The 18,162-nt window shown below is 41.5% G+C and overlaps 2 protein-coding genes across 2 annotated transcripts; one reads left to right on the top strand and one right to left on the bottom strand.

Moving 5' to 3' along the window:
- Positions 1 to 13,211: 13,211 nt before the first annotated feature.
- Positions 13,212 to 15,175, top strand: LOC111596166 (zinc metalloproteinase nas-14). The gene is made up of 4 exons (XM_023310258.2): positions 13,212 to 13,396; positions 13,456 to 13,629; positions 13,694 to 14,130; positions 14,996 to 15,175. The coding sequence occupies exons 1-4, from the start codon at positions 13,261 to 13,263 to the stop codon at positions 15,173 to 15,175; spliced, it is 927 nt and encodes a 308-aa protein (XP_023166026.2). The 5' UTR covers positions 13,212 to 13,260.
- Positions 15,176 to 15,225: 50 nt separating this feature from the next.
- Positions 15,226 to 18,001, bottom strand: LOC111596164 (serine/threonine-protein kinase fused). The gene is made up of 5 exons (XM_023310256.2): positions 17,752 to 18,001; positions 16,926 to 17,674; positions 16,281 to 16,868; positions 15,650 to 16,221; positions 15,226 to 15,587 (listed from the first exon to the last, which is right to left on the bottom strand). Exons 1-5 carry the CDS (start codon positions 17,860 to 17,862, stop codon positions 15,226 to 15,228), a joined length of 2,382 nt encoding a protein of 793 aa, XP_023166024.2. The 5' UTR covers positions 17,863 to 18,001.
- Between the last annotated feature and the right edge of the window lie 161 nt (positions 18,002 to 18,162).

The raw sequence follows: 18,162 nt of genomic DNA, 5'->3' as shown, positions 1-18,162 counted from the left end.
GTAGGTAACAATTTTATGTTTTTTTTTAGAGCTTTGAGGACTCTTGCATAAAACTTCAAATCGTTTTTGCTCGGCTTGAACCCAAAATTTCAGCTTTTATTTTTGCCACCATGAATCGAACCTTCAGCCCAGCTGCAAAGGTTGCCAATCTAATTTTTGTGGTTAGTAACTTTACTTAAAAGTTCGTGTAATATTAAAAACAAGTGTTGAAAGCAAGTATTGGGATAGAAAATATTTGCAACAACTATAATGAGCGCAATTGTTCGCAACCTTTTTTATAAGTTTTTTAAACATTTTTTTAAATTAATTCATTTTATTTTTATATTTGTGAGACTATGGCTCAAAAGATATGGATACTATTCATAAGCATCCAAGAACATGAAGAATGCGCTGTCTTGATGATGCTCAATGCATATAACTTAGGTCCGACTCTGACTTATATATCTAAATATATTTTTGCGACTTACTAACTTTAGTCATATGGAAATATGTGTATAAGACTTCCAAAATTTGTAATAGAGCTCAAAGTAACTCCAGAACCATTTACTATTTAGTCAAAGTACGAAAGCTTACACCAAAATCAAGAAATTACACATTTTTACCATATAACACTATATGTTTTATCTAGATTTCGACATACTTTTGAAAGCAATTTTATAGCATACTTTTGAGTTAGAACTCAGCACAGTTTGATCCGCTCGACTTAAGGCATAATCACTTAAACTATTCGAATGTAAAGTGCATCCATATTTACCGCAGAGTTATGAATAGGTGCTGGCACCTTCCTTAATTGATATCCAATTGAATGCTCCACAAAAACAAATAAATGAAAGAGTGAATGAATGCGCGAATGGCTTGACACGATTGCAACAAATGTTGCTCGATTGTTGGCCGTTTATCAGTTGTGCTTATCGCGCTGTCAGCTCAACCGAATGGTCCTCTATAGTAGCGTGCATGACAACGTGCAGCTACTGTAAGCTGAGAAGCGATATATGTGTATGTGTGTGTTTGTGTGATTGTTATTGTTTGTGCAAATGTGAATTGCGATTTGGGAAGTTCTCGTATTCTGTGAAAGCCCGGAGAGCCCTGGTTTCCCACCAGCCTGAGCCCAGCCCAATCACGTGGGACACCCACTGGAGCTGTAAAAAGCTGTGCTAGCAGCCGGCACTCGGCACCCCTCGACCACCCATTACCCTGCAAGCCAACCCTTTGACCACTTATCACTCAAATTACCAACGCGACGATGCGCAGTTTCAATATTTGTCGTTGGCCGGACAAACAAGCCAGCTCTTTTTGACCAACTTTTGCAGGAGGAGTGAGTATGAGCGATCGGACTCGCACTTGAAATCGCATTCATGCCGCTGATAAGCATCGCCAGGCAGAACGGGCGCCAAAAAAAAACTACATAAAATACAAAATTAACAATGCTGAGAAAACATTCAAAAGGCAACGCAGAAGAACAGTCAGTGAAATTATAAAAATTTGTTTATTTATTGCGTGCTTCAATTTTGATTATTATCGAACGTGTTGCAAATCGGTCGGGCGACTTTCGTTTTGTATTCGCATTCCCATTCGCACTCACTCGACTAATTTTCAGATATATATATAAATATATCTTTTTTTTGCATTCACTGGTCTCGTGCGAACACGTAAGGATATGCGCCGTACACTGTTATTGCCTGAATAACCTTACTTTTTGAAGGCTTTGAAGTTCCGTATACCTGTGAAATCCTTTCAAGCTAATGCTATGATTTTATTTAATTTGATATTGAGATATATATAGAAGAACATAACATATGTGTTGTCTTTACTATAGAAAGTCTCTGTAAAAGCTTTTTCAATTTTAAATTTTAAAATTTATCAGTTTTTCAATATACAAATTCTCAATAATTTTTATACTTACAATTTTTCAATACAAAAAATATTTTAGATTCCATTTTGATACCGAATATATTATCAAAAATTTTCAAATTTTTAAGAATAAAACAATTATATGAAAATTACACAATAAATTAATTGTCAAATTTTCAAAACCAATTTTTCAATATTAATTTATTTTAACTTAAGCAAAAATTATTTTTAAAATGTTGAAAATTATTTAAACAATTATTTTGAAAATGTGAAGCTCAATATTTTATCAGAAAAATTTTATGAAATTTTTAAAATAATTTTGAAAGAATTTTAATAGTTTTTGACATCAAAAATTTTCGCATAGACATTTTTCTAAAAAAATATTTTGACTTAATTAAAAAAAATTATCGACTTGAGGCAAATTAAGTTTTGACCAGATAAAAAACCAAACTCAATAATTGATAAATGAAAAACAAAAAATCGAAATAAAATTGATCTAAATTTCTTAATTTTAATTTTCATATATTTAAAATTTTAAAAATTGATTTGAAATTGAAATAAAACTATGACTAGGTTGGACTGATAATGATGATGGGCAGCAAGTGGGCAAAGACAAACGAAATTGATAAATTGATGACGATTGCGGAGAAAGTCTCGCGGCAAGCGATGCGTGCCCCCCGAGCGACGACTACGTCGCTCTATGGACGACATCGACAAGCTCCAACGGCGATGACGGGCCCAGCGGTCGACCAGCTGAGCGCTCTGGCCCCAGAACTGTGAAAAGTTCAATAAACTTGTAAGTTTGCCAAAAAAAAAAAAAAAACAAAGTAAATAAAACCAAATAACCAAAAGCAAACTTTAGCGGCGATGCCGGCAGCAAGAGCCGCGTCGACAGCAACAGCAGCAGCCAGCAACCAGCAACCAGCAACCAGCAACCAGCAACGTGCAACGTTTGTGAAAGCAACCAAAAAACGCCAAATTGTAAGTGCGTTTACGTTTGCATTACGATGACATCGACGCCGTCATCATCAGCGTCCATCGATGCCGATGCCGATGTCGATGCCATGCAAACGTGGCCGCAGCAGCGCCAGCCCCAGCAGAGGCCAACAAACAGAGAGAGACAGGCAATGCTGCCGGCGCTAATGTAGACGCTGCTGCTGCTGCTGTTGCTGTTGTTGTTGCTGTTGCTGTTGCCGCTGCCATCGCGGCCGCAGTCAGCGTCTGCGCGGCAGCGTTCGTTGACTTAACGCACTACTAACTCAGTGCCACAGTCACCGACTTTTGAAATGTGTGTTGTAAACACACACACGAACACACACACACACAGACACACACACACACACACAGACGCAGTGAGCACACAGCTCACACTCGCACACACACACATGAGAGCCGCGCTCAAGTGCTTTGTCGCTGTGTGTATGTTTCATTTTTCACCATTATTTATGCTAATGATAATATTCACGTTGTTGCTTTTGCTTTTGCTTTTGCTTCGGCTTTGCCTCTGTTTTCTTGTTGTATTATTTTGTCTTTGATTTGTGCTTTTTTATTGCCACACAGCCACAGAGTCATAGATATTCATAGCAACAATTTGTAGCATTTTGTTTGGGCCCCTTAATTGATTCAATTAGCCAACAAATTAGTTCTTTGGGCTAAGCGATGCTATTTCAGTCAATCGGCGAATCAGTTGCAATTGATTCTCGTTGCTGCTGTTGCATACGGAAGTTGCTCGTGAGCCGCAGCAGCAGCAGCAGCAGCAGCCAGCAATTTGCTGGCATATGGAAGTGAAAGCATCTCCGAAAGTTGTAAAATATGAATGTGCTTGGGAGCAGCAGCAGCAGCATGAGCAGCAACAGCAGCAGAAATCGGCGCTCGTTGTCTCAATGCTGCGCTAACGCCGAACTCTGATGCGCTATATGTGAAGCAGCATAAATCAAAATGAAAGCCTCGAAGAATTATTACAAATATTTTTTATGTAGAACTTAACTTTAGTAGCTGCAAATGCGCAAAACACTCAGATCACAAATGAATAGATTGTCTTAAACGTAGCTCAATTTGTCTGGAATTGAAATTAAAATTGCTTTAAAGCACAAAACAGATATAATAGATTTTGTAGTAGACATAACTCTCTCTCTCTCTCTCTATATATATATATATATATATATATATATATATAGAACACATATTTTTAAAGAAAGTTAAAATATATTTTATATTCTTAAACTGCAGCTTGCAGATGAGCAAAGCTTATTAATTGTGATGGTACCAGAAGGAGATAGAAAGCAGAAGAAATTTGGAAAAAAAACACTCTTTCATTTCGCATCTTCAACTGATTCTTTGCACTGAAAACTCTTTAGCTACCCTAAATAATCTTTGACTACAGATTACACTGGCATTTGCTGAATAGAATCAGAGCTATGCCTGTGTCGAGATTTCGAAAATTTTCCACTAGTGATAAGCTTAGATTAAAACATGATTACGGCTTGGGCCACGAATTTATTATGTGTGTCAAATCAGTAGCTCAAAGCGTTAGGGATTGTACAAAAGGTAGGTCAAGCCTTTAGCCAAACACAACTTCCTCTTCAGCTAAGTTTCCTAGACGCTCCACAGAAATACAAATCTTGTTTAAAATGTGTGTGCCAGCCAGGCAGGCAGGCCCAAAATTGAATTTCTTTTCGAGCACATGCTAAAAATTAAAACTTTATACGTACGTAGAAATGTTTGCTGCAAATGGTACGCCCAGGTGGGCTGTGGGCAGTGTACGCAGTACTAGCAATTGTTATGTAGAGATCGTTGTTGAAGAAAGCCCGAGCCATAGGCCTTTACAAATTACAAATGAGTCAAAAGTTGGCAACGGTAAATTTGGCCAAACAACTGTAATACAACAAGCAAACAGCCAACGGACAAACGACAAACGACAAACGACAACCGACAGCCGCCAACAAACAAACAGCAGCAACGCCAGCGACGCGGCTCGACAACTTTTTAATTGCCCTCATAAGCAACTCCAAAAAACCTAAGAAGCAACACTCTCCAGCTGGCTCTGGCAAGGGGTATCGTCAGCGCCATCGGAATCGCCATCGCCATTGTCATCATCATCATCATTTGACTTTAAATGCCAGCCCAGAATCGTAGACGGGCCCTCAAAGGCAGGCGGCGACAGCAGCAGCAGCAACAGCTCAAATAGGCCGTAAAATTTCTTTTTGCTGCTGCAGATTCTGCTCACAAACAGCAACAAAAATTTACAAGCAGTCGGAGTTTTTGTTTAATTTTAACATCTTTTTTCATACTTTAGAAAGTTTTCAATTTTTTTGTGTTTTTTGTTTTTGTATATTTAACATATTCAAGTTAAGGATTATTGCTAAAAAAAAAAACCGTCCAGAAAGTAAAAGTACTAAATAGAATCTAAATGCTGGCGACACGTGCGGCACAGCAGCAGCAGCCGCAGCCGCAGCAGCAGCAGCATTTTTTAGTTCATTACATTTTTTATTCAAATTTGAATACAAGTAGGTGAAATGTCATTGAACTCGCAACCGCAACCGCAACCGCAACAGCGAGCGACTAGAAGCCAGCAGCAATGACGGCGCAACAGCAGCTGAATGAATTTGATGATTGTTGCTGCCGCAACGACAACAGCCAGCCTGTTGGCTGGCAGCAACATATCGCACATGTCCTGGCCGAATGCCGCTGCCTGCTTTGGCATACATTTACTGAGCTGACTGCGACTGCTGCTGCAGTGGCGGCTGCTGCGCACACGTCTCCACAACGGGACGACGCGCTGGTGAATGGCCAACGCTTGATGTGGCAGCTAATCGCAAGTGATAAGAGCAGCAGCTGCAACCAGCTCGAACATGTTTGAGACAAAACAGTCGAAAAGTACTCATTGCCTAGACGCAACGCAGTTCAAGAGAGTCGGCAGCGACAGAGAGAGAGAGAGAGAGAAAGAGAGTGAGTGGGAGAGAGAGTGAGAGAGAGAGGAAACAGTTTCGACTGTCGTTAAAGAGCTAGCGCACTCTTCGCGCGCCAAGGCACGAACAGCTGATCGCAGGTCGCGAGTCCCACGCGTCGTATGCGCTACGCTAGCCAAATCGCCAAAATGCCACAAAGATGGACAGAAAAGTGGGACACTGGCAGCGACAGCAACAGCAGAGACCCATGCTGGTTAGGTAAGAGGTAAGAGGAAGCAGCAGGCACAGCCACATCCGCTTCAATGTCAACGAGCGCCCCTCGTGTCCTACATTCGCAGATTTGGCACAGCAGCAATAAAAAAAGAAAACTTTGCCATATGCAAAACTAATGGAGAGTGCAACAGCGGCAGCAGCCACAGCTCAAGGCGGATGTTGCAGTTAACTTGTTGTTGTAATTTATGCATGCAAAGTTCATTAACATTTTGTAAACGGGCAAGAGGGGAGCATCAAGCTGTTGCTGCTACTACAGCTGCTGTTGTTGTTGCTGCTGCCGCAACTATTGCTGCAGCCTTCATTTAACGTACAAATTCAAATGTTCTGCTTTCGCTCTGCAATATATCAGCAACTTTAATAGCATGTCCATGCCTAGCTCTAGCCCCCTCTCTCCTCCCGCTGTCGCTACCCGTGCGCTCTTTCGCTTCGGCTGTGTCGCTCAGAATCATTCGAAATTGCAGATATTATAATATCCGTAGGAGTAGAAAGTTGGTAATCAATCAAGTGTAAGATAACTTTCGCTCTGCTTGCAAATTGTTGCAAGTTTTCTAGCAAGTTCGTTGCCTAAGTCTTTCGTATCTGCCGCCCATGACAGTGAAATGTCCGGAAATTTATCAGAATTTTCCTGCGATTGCTGATAGCAAATGGGAAATTATTAAAAATAATAGTACTAATACAAATAGTATATTTTCTTAGGCTATTTCACTTCAGTTATAATCACATTTAACAAATTTAATTCGATTTCAATTTTAAAATTTAGTTATTTTCCTTGTTTTTTTATTCATTTTGTAATTTTATCTAATTTTTTTTTTTGCATTTTTGTCACATTTTTAATTTTTTTTTTTTTAATTTTTTTATTTTGGTAACGAATATTTTTGTTTTCTGTGGTTGTAGCTTAAAATAAATGAATTAAATTCAATTCAATTTTTATCAAATTAGGTTTTTTTTGTAATAAAAATAAAAAATTTAATTCTTTTTTTTTTGTTTATTTTTACTCTATTTTATTTTTGATTTTTTTTTTAACAACGAAAATGTATGCTTTCATGTATGCTCTATGTTGCACACTTAAAATAAATCAGTTAAAATTAAATTTTATTTTATTTTAAAAATATTAATAATATTTTTTTATTTTTGTTTTTTTTCTGTTTATTTTTTAATTACTATTTTGAAATTTTTTTATTTATTCCTGATTTTTTTATTGTTTTGGTATCAAATTTTTATGTGTTCTTGACAATCCAATCAAAATTTTTGATTTAAAATAAATTAATTCGATTTTATTTTATAAATTAAATTTTTTTTGTATATTTTATAATTTTCGTATTTTTTACATTTTTTATATTTCGTTTGATTATTTTTAATTTTTGATATTTTGAAGTATTGTGAAAATTTCTGATTTGTCGCATGGAGCAAAAGCACGAAAGAAAGTCGAGAAGATGTGCTATGAATGAATATATATACATATATCTATATATAGACATATATCTATCTATCTATATATATGTCACTTGGCTGCAGCTGAATTTTCTCGAATATTTTTTAACGCATTTGTGGCACACACACGGACAGTTGCTGTGCCACAAAGGGGCAGCCGGTGCACATCGGCCAGCATACTTTCGCCAAATGCGTGTAGCAGCAGCCGCAGCGGCAGCTGCGAAAATAAAAATAAAATAAAAACAAATAAATGAATTTCCCCAATTAAAATAATGTTCAAGTGACGATAGAAATTTCTTGGAAAAAGTCTACCTGCCAGACGAGCAGGCAACAGACAGCCAAATGTCGCTAAGGCAACGAATGGGAAGCAACTCGCAGCAGCCGCGGCAAAAACTGCAACTGCGTAGTCGAAAATAAAAATAAAGTGAACAAAAAACAGCAACAAAAAACTTGGCAAAAAAACCAAAAGCAACAACAAACAACTAACAACAAACAAACAACAAACAACAGCAACAAGATGATTGCAAATCATTGCAGCCATAGTTGAGTCAGTCAGTCATGGACAACGACGACGACGACGGTGACAGCGACGGCGACGCTGCTGCTGCAACATCCACTACTGACACACTGACTGCTGTTGCTGGTGTGGCAACTGTTGCATGTGCTTTGTTGCACTTGCTCATTTTTTGCGCACAATTTGTGACCATGAACGTGAAACAAAAAAAAAAAAAAAACAAACTGCAAAGTGAAAAATAATTGATTCCGGAAGGAAACTGCCTCAACTGGTTTTCGCTTTAGGATTTGTGGGTTTGCTGTTGATTTCATTTAAGCAAATGTTGCTGCCTCGTGCGCTCGTGCTGCTGTTGCTGTTGCTGCGCTTTGCATTTCGTGTCGTAACAGTGAAATGTGGCGCCTTTCAACAATTGACTTTCCGCCCGGGTGAAATTCATGTTCAATTGTTGTCGCACACATTTCTGGTCAATTATAAAGATGCAGCAACAACAGCAGCAGCTGCAGCAGCCGCGGCAGCAGCAACAACATGTTGTTGACAAAAACTGGCAACAGCAGCATTATTATATTATTTTTTTGTTTTAACTTTTTATTATTGCTGTTGCGTTGCAGTGATTAAATTTGCCATTGCTGCAGTTGCTGCTGCTGTTGTTACACTTGACATTCGCTGTGAGGCTTCAGCGGTCGCTGATATGTTGATGACAGTTTTGTGTCAGCCAGCGATGCGCATTGTTGTTGCTATTATTAATGTTGTTGTTATTTGTTGTAGCTGTTGCTGCTGCTGCTGTCGACGCTAAAAGGAAGTGGAGAAATCTAAGCCAGTAGCCATACAAAAACGTTAATAAGTCGCCAACTTTTGGTTCATTGCATTATTTCTGGTCTCATCTTTACTAAAAACAGTGCAAATTGCCAATTGGCCAAAGGAAATCAATGATTTATGCTACGTTTGAAATTGTTTGTGCCTTTTTCACTCTTCATTTTCAATTGAAATATTTGTCTATATACATTTAATTATAAATATATAAATATATATATATATGAAATCAAGGCAAAATATTAGTTTTATGCTGGCCGGTTTAAATGTATATAAATGCGAGTTGTGTTCAAGGAGTATAGCAAAGCTTAAGCCAGCTTATGCCTAGCTAAAAAGTTAGAATTTCACTTGTTTTTCCCATTTAAATAAATATAACTTTTTTTAAAGATTATTATTTTGAAGGACATATAATCCAAAAATAGCACAACTACTTTTAAAAATGTAATAAATTCATAATGCTAATTAATAATATTCATAAATTTAATAATTTTAATATTAAAAGCAAAAATCTGTCAAAAAATCTATCAAATCTAAAAGCTTTTGCAGCCTACCCAGTAATATGCCAGTATGACCGATCTTAAGATTCTAAAGTAGCACTAAGTGTTAGTATTAAGTAATACTTTTAAATAGATAGCTAATAGCTGAAGTCTACATATATGTTATAGATACCAACATGTAAGCTCAAAGCACATTCAAAAGAATTTCGAATTGGGTTTCTTGCGCCTTATTTCATAATTGTTCATAATTTATATATATAAGTATCTCATCTATATATTATATATATACATTAAACATTCGCCTATAAAAGTCAAGACATATATTTGAGTCTTGTTTGGTTCTTGGCGCCTGCTGGCAAAGCCAAGCTGATTTTTAGGTAAAGACTTGGCCGCAGGTTGGGCATTCTCTTGGCAAGACTGAGACTGAGGCTTGTCTCAAATTTGCAATCTTTGGCTGCGAAACTTTCTCAATTGAAAATTGCATTTGAGCGCTGTTGGCGGCAAGGGAGGGGCAACAGTAAAGGCAACGGCAGCGGCAGCGGCAGCGGCAGCGCCAACGATTTCCCTCGAATTTTCCGAGCCGCTTGACTGGAGGTAAGACTAAAAGCTGGAGCTGGAGCTGCTGCTGCCTGTTGTTGTTGCTGTTGTTATTGTAGCTGGAAGTCGTTGCCGCCAGCTGTTGACCGAAAAAAAGTATGTCAAGTTTTCGACAAAGATCAAGTACATCTCAGATAGTACGTCAAATGTATTTGGTGCGCTGCTCTTGGTGGTGTTGGCGGTGCTGTTGCTGCCGCTGCATCCGCTGCTCGTGCCATTCCAGTTGCCATGACCAAAATGTTCTCAATATCACAGCGCTTCTGGCTTAGATTTCGGTGCAATTTTTCTAGTGGTGCCACACGCTGGTCCAGTGAAAGTGCAGCAACAGCCGCGCCGAATGCCATGCAGAAATGTGTGGCAAGCACTCGGAATGGCAATGGCAATGGCAACACGAAAGTCAATTATCCATGATCAAGTGAGCAAAACGTTCAAATTTTAGAATGAAACTTGTATGTGCTTAACCCGTAACCCACAGCAAAAACTGCTCAGCTAGAAAGCAGCATACATGACGCTAATTGAAGCCTTGAAAATCGCATAGAAAGGCAGAGACGAAGAAGGCTAACAATAAGAGCGTAAGCAAAGGAGCGGAAGCTTAGCTTGGTAATATTTAGATTCAATAAGCTCTACTATAAGCAGAAGAGTGACCGCTGAACGGGTATGGCCGACTAGGTTTCGAAAGCAAATGGACAAGCTTCTGCTGCCTGAAAGCTTCTAAGTCTAAGCAAGTCTCTAGCTGACATGTTTACGAGTTCAATCAAGGACATACAGACGGGCAGATGGATATGGCTGGATACACTAAGCTCAGCGTTCAGCCACGTCTGCTACACACAAAGAAGGCAACAGACAACAGACTCGAGTCTATAAAAAGTGAATAAAAGATATTTATGAAGCTTTAACTTCTGTGTAGAAGGGGCACTATCAAAAGCAAGAAGAGCACCTTTAAGAAATTAAATACCAAATATATTCTCATTGAATAGAAATTTGTAATTATATGATCTCAGGTGATGAGAGAGTTGGGAGCTGAGAGCTGAGAGCCAATTGTGGAAAATGAGCAGTAGCGGCGGCTAAACACCTGTAACTGCAGGTTCGATGCCGGCCTCTGGGGTCAATGTACCGTTGCGGCTGGGGTCAGTGCGCCAACTGGTGGGCGTGCAGTGGCCAACGGCAATGGGTACGGTCATCGGTTCCAACTATGGCCGCATGGCCGTACTTTGGCGACCTACATATTTTGGTTTCGTCTACACTGACCTACTGCTGAGAGAGTGCCGTGCGGGTCTGGGTCAGAGAAAGGGAGAACTTGTTTGTGGTAAGTGCTCACTTTTGCCAGAGTCGCTCGGACAGCCACTTGCAGTGATTGCTCAATCGAAGAAGGTAGCCAACCGCGACCGAAGCCAAGACCAAGACCAAGACCGAAACCATTCCGGCGGCAATCAAGTTCAGCTTTGGCTTTTGCTGACACCTGCAGCAATCAGCAGAGCGACAATCAATCGACATCTAGCAAATACAGATACAGATACAGATACCGATACCGATACAGGTTCAAAGAACTTTTCGATCGCCCATTCACTGTCGCTGCTCGATCGGTGATTAGGCTTTCACGACGTCACCTCTCGACGTGAGCGCTTTTATATTCAACGCCGCCACTGAAACTATCTGAAAAGATTTCAAATTGTTCCATGCAGCAACTAAACATCTGCTTAGACTGATCACTGCCCTATACCCTGTATTCTTAATACTAGTCGGAGCTAAGAGATAGAGTGGGTAGGCAGTGACATATACCCAAGACTATATTGCCCTAATAATTCAAGTTCAATTTGTCGATTAAATCTATAAAGAATAAAGAATTAGTCGAAGGTTAGCTTCAACTTGAGCGCAACCCACTTAACTCTATAAGATCCCTAAATGACGTGAAAGAATCGTGAATTTAATAACATATGCATTTCTTATGAACGCATGCACTTCCATATAACATACATATATGTTGCATGCAACTTTCCAAATGACATACAACTTGTATGATGAATGCATTCGTGTTCTGACGGCCAAGAGATGGGCGCGTGATTGCAACGGCACAAGTCGCACACGCAGACCATGATAGCCACGCACGCACGCCGTTGCCTTATATAATCATGTATACGTATCTATATATAGATTTATGATTTTGTTGCGTGTCACGACACGCGCTCATCGCCACCGTCGCTGGCGCTCGGTGACTGTGCTATTTTCATATGCGCGCCTTGTTGCCGCTGATAACCCAATATCCCAGTTAAATATGAAATCAAAAGCCATAAAAGACAAGGGAATTTAAATACGCGCGCAAGCGCTGAAAGAGAGAGCACAACGCCAATTACAAAGCCAAAGACAAAGACAACAGAAAAAGGAAAAGATTGATATGCTTAGCCTAGCCACTTGAATGCTCTACAATCTAAAGCAGAAGAGTATTCGATAAAGTAAAGTTGAGGGACGATGGGCAGAGAAACCAAATACATATATCATCTGATTAATTGGTTTGCCAATTCAGTATTTGATTGCAATTTAACAGTAAACTGGTACAAACTACCAACAATACTTCCTGAAATATTCATTAAAATGGTATAAAATTCCTTAAAACCCTTTAAACAGCCTACAAATTCTTAAAAATCCATTTTCAGCTCCTATACAAGGAGAGCCTAGTAGATGTTATCCTAGCCAAGTCGTTAGGAACTTGAGCTCATATTCAGCTCAAATTCAGCTCATATTCAGCTTTTAATCAGCTCATATTCATCTCCTATTGAGCTCATATTCAGCTCATATTCAGCTTTTAATCAGCTCATATTCATCTCCTCTTCAGCTAATTTTCATTGTATATCCAGCTTATATCCAGCTCATATGCAGCTCGCTTTCATCTCTTATTCAGCTCATATTCAGCTCATATTCAGCTCATATTCATCTCCTATTGAGCTCATATTCAGTTCATATTCAGCTCATGTTTAGCACATATTCAGCTTTAATCAGCTCATATACAGCTAGTATTCAGCTCATATTCAATGATAGAGATAAGAAGGGTTTTTGGTTTTGGTAGGATAAAAATTGAAAAATTCTTCAAAATACTTTAAGCTTACGATTCGATCGAAGAGGTGTTAAGCTCATTCAGAAATTGTCTATAATCTCAGAGTGGCAAGCTGAATGGGAATGCTTGGATGACCGCCTGCAGTGAGGGTAGCATAAATCCGTTATGCATGATTCGAGCAGCGTGGGCGATGGTATTAGCGTCGTGGGCACCGACCAATTGCCAGTGCTCAATTACTTTCAATTGTCGCTTTGTCGCCAGCCCATGCCACACGGTCGACAAATATAAAAGCGTTGGGACGCTCGGGAAGGTGTTTCTTTTGGCCAAACAATGCCGAGACGCGCGCTTATCGTTCACTGGCTGGCATTGAGCCTTGGCATGGTCGCAGCCATGGGACGCTTCGAGCCGGCTGTGCCGCCACCTCCACGCTGGGGCGCCAACATGCAAATGCTGCGCCGGCACAACAGTATGTACGCATCGTGGCCATGTCTTCCGTGTGGTAGCTATAGCACTTGGTTCTTGCAGGTGCCGCATTTGACTTCTGGTCGGAGAACAGCGACACGAACATTTGGGAACACAGCGGCCTGTTCGAGGGCGACATCATGCTACATCGCGAGCTGTTGCGCAATGGACTGCTGAACGAGCGACAAACGTGGCCGGATGCCGGCGTGCCCTTCTACATAGACGCCGAGGACTTCAGTGAGTAGCCAAGCATAGGCACCTTAATAGCGATAATTGAAGTTTGAAAGGTGATTTGGCACAGCGGCCAACCAGACAATGGTCATACTGAAGGCATTCAAGGAATATCACGAACGCACCTGCATACGCTTCCGGCCGTACGAAAAGGGCGACAAGCACTGGCTGCTCATCAAGGGCAACTACTCCGGCTGCTGGTCGAGCGTCGGCCGGCGTCAAGGCGGCCAAATACTGAATCTCAATACGCCCAAATGTGTCACTCACGGTGTGGTCGTACACGAGCTGCTGCACGCTCTGGGCTTCTACCATCAGCAGAGCGCCACGGAGCGCGACGAGTATGTGAAGATCAACTGGGAGAATATCTTGGACGGCCATGCCCACAACTTCAACAAGTACGCACGCACCCACATCACCAACTTTGGCGTCGAGTACGACTACCAGAGCGTCATGCACTACAGCTCACTAGCATTCAGCAAGAATGGAAAGGCAACCATTGAGCCACTGGTAAGCAATTTCTAGCTCAACTTCTAAAATCCATCAGTGCAACAAAGTTCAATTTCATCCTCAAAGCATCCACATCTGCATATAGAATTAAATTGAAGAAGAAGAAAAATAAACTAGCATTGGAATGTGACTTATTTAATATTTCTCATATAAAAAATATATTGAGAGTGGGTGAGAGCAGTGGCAAGCAACGCAAGAGCAAGACAATAAGGGAGAGAGTAAGAAAGGAAGAGAGAGAGCGATGGTGACAAAGATAACGAGGCAGAGAAATGCAGTGAGAGAGGGAGAGGGAGAGAGTGAGAGAGAAAAAGACAGCGAAAGAGAAAGCCAAATATAAAGAGGGAGATGATAATTGTGAAAGAGAGAAAAATTAAGTCAGAGAGAGAGAGAGAGAGAGAGACAAAGTAATCGAGTGAGCGAGAGTTTGTAAGAGAGGACGAGAGATAGAGAACGAGATAGAAGAGACAGAGAGAGAGAGAGAGACATGAAGACAGGCATAGAGTGAGAGAGAGCGATTTTATAGAGAGAATGAGTAAGCCAGAAAGAGAGAGCGAGAGAGTAAGTGAGGGAGATAATGGAATAGCAACAGAAATAATCAGAGGGGGAGACGAGAGACAGAGAGAGCAAAAAAATATATGAGAATGAATAATTTTGCAGCAGATTACATGTATATTTCTATCTAATGCCCTTCTATGCACTTCTCATTTAAATCAGTCCTAAAGGATTTCATGCTTGCGGTTAAAAGTATTTCAATGAGAAGAAATTAGAAGGTTATATTAAACAAATGTGATACGATTCAATCATATTACCATTCCAAATAGAATATGCTTTGCACGTAATTTTATAATTTTTTGATGTTAACTAGGATCCCTACGCCTCGCTGGGCCAACGACGCGGCCTGTCCGACAAAGACATATCGAAGCTAAACGAGATGTATGAACAGGACTGCAATGGCAGCGATCTGCTGGACTTTGATGGCTTTGGTAGCTATCTGGACGAGCTGCTGGACTACTTTCAAGGCAATCTGCAGTGTCTGTTTGGCTAGACATGAATTAAGATTTATTGAGCAAATACGAGTAATTTTAGTAATAAAAACTAAGCAGTTGCCTGGGCAACAAAGAAGCTGAACTGACTAAGCTCCTCGAGTGTTTGGGCGGCTTCCAGTCGCAGTGATTGGCAGGTCTGCTGCTCGGCCAGCGCCTGCAAGGCGCTCTTCAGCTCCCCACTCCAAATGCACTGCACGCCGCGCAGACTAAAGCGCGCCAACAGCAACAGCATCTGGCAAGCGCGTTGCCGCAACAACTGATGGCGACTCTGCAAAAGTAGGACCAGCTGTAGGCGCGAATCGAATACAATCTTCTCCACCAGCTCGGCGTTCTCGGGCAACTCGCGCAGAACGCAACAGAACAAGGCCAGCATGCAGCTAGCCAAACGCACCGCGCTGCTGTCTTTAAAATCTGCAACAACGAAAGAATTGTCAGAAACGGATCGCTGTCTCCGAATCCTGCCCTTTGCTTACCGTGTGTGAGAAAGTTAATAAACATGTCGTTGACAGCGAGTATTGCCACTGCGTCGCAGAATTGGCTGAGAAACTGCTGTTGCTGATGGACTAGATGACAGACCAGCTCGTACAAGCTGCAAGCAGTATTCATCTCCTCGGCACTTAGGTCGGAGACACTGCGAAGGGTGCGGCTTAGAGAGACGCCCGTGGTGGCCGGCAGCGAAGCAGCCGAGTCGGTTAACTGGCGCTGCGAGAGCAGCAGCTTGCAAGCATACATCAAATTGGGCACCAGCTTAACATCAATGTAAACGCCCTTAATGGCCTCCACTACCAAATGCTGGTCGGCCAGCACAAATGGAAGTGACAACAGCTGCGCAACGCTCTGCAGCACCTTGGGTATGGCCTTTGAGTTGCGAAGCGGTGCCACAATGATGCTGACTAGATTATGCTGCTTCAGCGAGTCAAATTCACCGTCCAGCAGCTCCTGTATGGAGCGATGCAAAAATGCCAGCCACTCATCGTTCTCAATGGGCGGGCTCTGAGATTCGTCGCAGCTGTCCCAGCCGGGCAACAGACAAGGCGGCGAATTACTGAAAGCGCAAAGATATCTTTAAGAGTGTTCACTGTAGATATGAATCGAATTACTAACTCGCTGCTCAATTTCTCATCATTGGTGGAGTGCATCGACTGCTTTAGCTGCTGTGCCTTCTTCTCTTGCAGCTGCTGGGCTTGCGTCTGCTGTGTGAGCATCTCAGTTGTTTTACGCTGCGCCTCTGTATCGATGCTTTGACCCAAGCGCAGGGAAAAGTTATCCAAATTTTGACTTAGTTTGCGCTTCTCTAGATCCTTGCTGCGCGACTGTTTTATATTGAGCGCCATCTTCAGCTTGGACTTCATCGATTTCGTTGCGCTGTAAGCCGGCGTTTCGACTGCAAAGTTGTCATTCATATGATTGAGTATCATGTTCGAATTGCCACTAACAAAGCAGGTTTGTGAGTTAACCAGTGGCATCGCACTCACGATAGCAGCTGCATTGCTGTTGGGCAATGCTCGATAGGAAACCTCTGCAAATGGCACAATTACCCGCTGCACATTATCCTCGATATCTGTTTCCAATTGCTCAATGTCGCTCGGTGCTATGGCATTGATGCTGTCGCGCGATGTGCTCAGGTTTTCATTGGCCACATCGCTCAACTTAAGAGCTGCCAATACCTCACCCAAATCGACGCCTACGTGTCTATAGAAAGAGGACAAGGATTAGTGAAGTTGACTTGAGTACGACGTAAGTACGCACCGAGATTGCTGCAAAACCTTGGTGTCTTTGGCCAATTGGGGATTTATAAAGGGCGAACTTTGTGCTGCTTGCACCTCGGGTATGTAAAGCTTGCCCTCGACAAAAGGATGACAGAGCAGCTGCGTCCAGGAGATGCGCATGCTCGGATCCTTTTCGAGCAAGCCTTGTAGAAATGAGCGGCATTCACTGCTGAGCGTGCTGGGCCATTTGACGTCTTCGTGCTTGATCAGCTTCACAAGATGCAGTATGGAGGTGGCACAAAACGGCGGCTGCCCCGACATGCTCTCATATGCAATGCAACCCAACGACCATATATCTGCCTGATGGTCGTATGGCTGCTCGGCCAGTAACTCTGGTGCCATATAGAGCGGAGTGCCTTTTATGGAAGTGAGGACATGTGTGCCCATCGTCATGTTGCGCGCCAGGCCAAAGTCACATAGCTTGGCGTGCATATTTTTGTCCAGAAGCACATTCTGAGGCTTTAAGTCCCGATGCAGGATGCGATTCGAGTGGAGATAATAGAGTGCCGACACCAAATGACAAACAACACGCTGTGCATGATCCTCGGGCATGGCACCATTGAATGACAAGTATCGATGCAAATCCATCAGCGCAAACTCCGTGACCACAAACAAATCGAATTTGGATTCGAACGACTCAACCATTTCAATGACATGGGGATGCTTGAGGCGCGCCTGGATGTCACATTCGCGACGCAGATTCTTAAGCTCACGATTGGAACGACCTCGCTACAATTATATAGCTCATTAGTATTCACCTGTTGCATTTGCCTTTCCTTTGACGGAATATTATAAGAAAAACCAACCTTGGATATGACTTTGATAGCCACCACTTTGTCATCAATGCGTCGCTGTGCTTTGTACACACAGCCGAATGACCCCTGGCCCACCAAAGAGCTTACCAAATAACGCTCCATGGTCAGCAAATAGCAGGGAAAACTCACTTTTAAAAAAAACTTAAATGCGCCTTCAAATGTCTAAAATTAAAGCCGTAGTGTGACTGCAATTTAAAAACTTAACACTTAACGCAAAATACCAAACACCCACAATTATCGATGCCTTGCGCAAAGAATAACAGTGATATCGATAGTAGCAATAACAAATTTCGGCACTCCCAGATAGATTATTAAATACTATTCAAAAAATGTAAGACCTCTAACATTAGGTAATATATATTGATATCGGACATAATTGTTGCAGTAGTGGGTAATTATTGT

This window comes from Drosophila hydei, unplaced genomic scaffold, assembly GCF_003285905.1.
Source record: "Drosophila hydei strain 15085-1641.00,03,60 unplaced genomic scaffold, DhydRS2 tig00000379-arrow-arrow-pilon, whole genome shotgun sequence".
Classification (NCBI taxonomy): domain Eukaryota; kingdom Metazoa; phylum Arthropoda; class Insecta; order Diptera; family Drosophilidae; genus Drosophila; species Drosophila hydei.
Note: the sequence above shows the minus strand (reverse complement) of the source record. Positions and strands in the feature narration are given on the sequence as shown.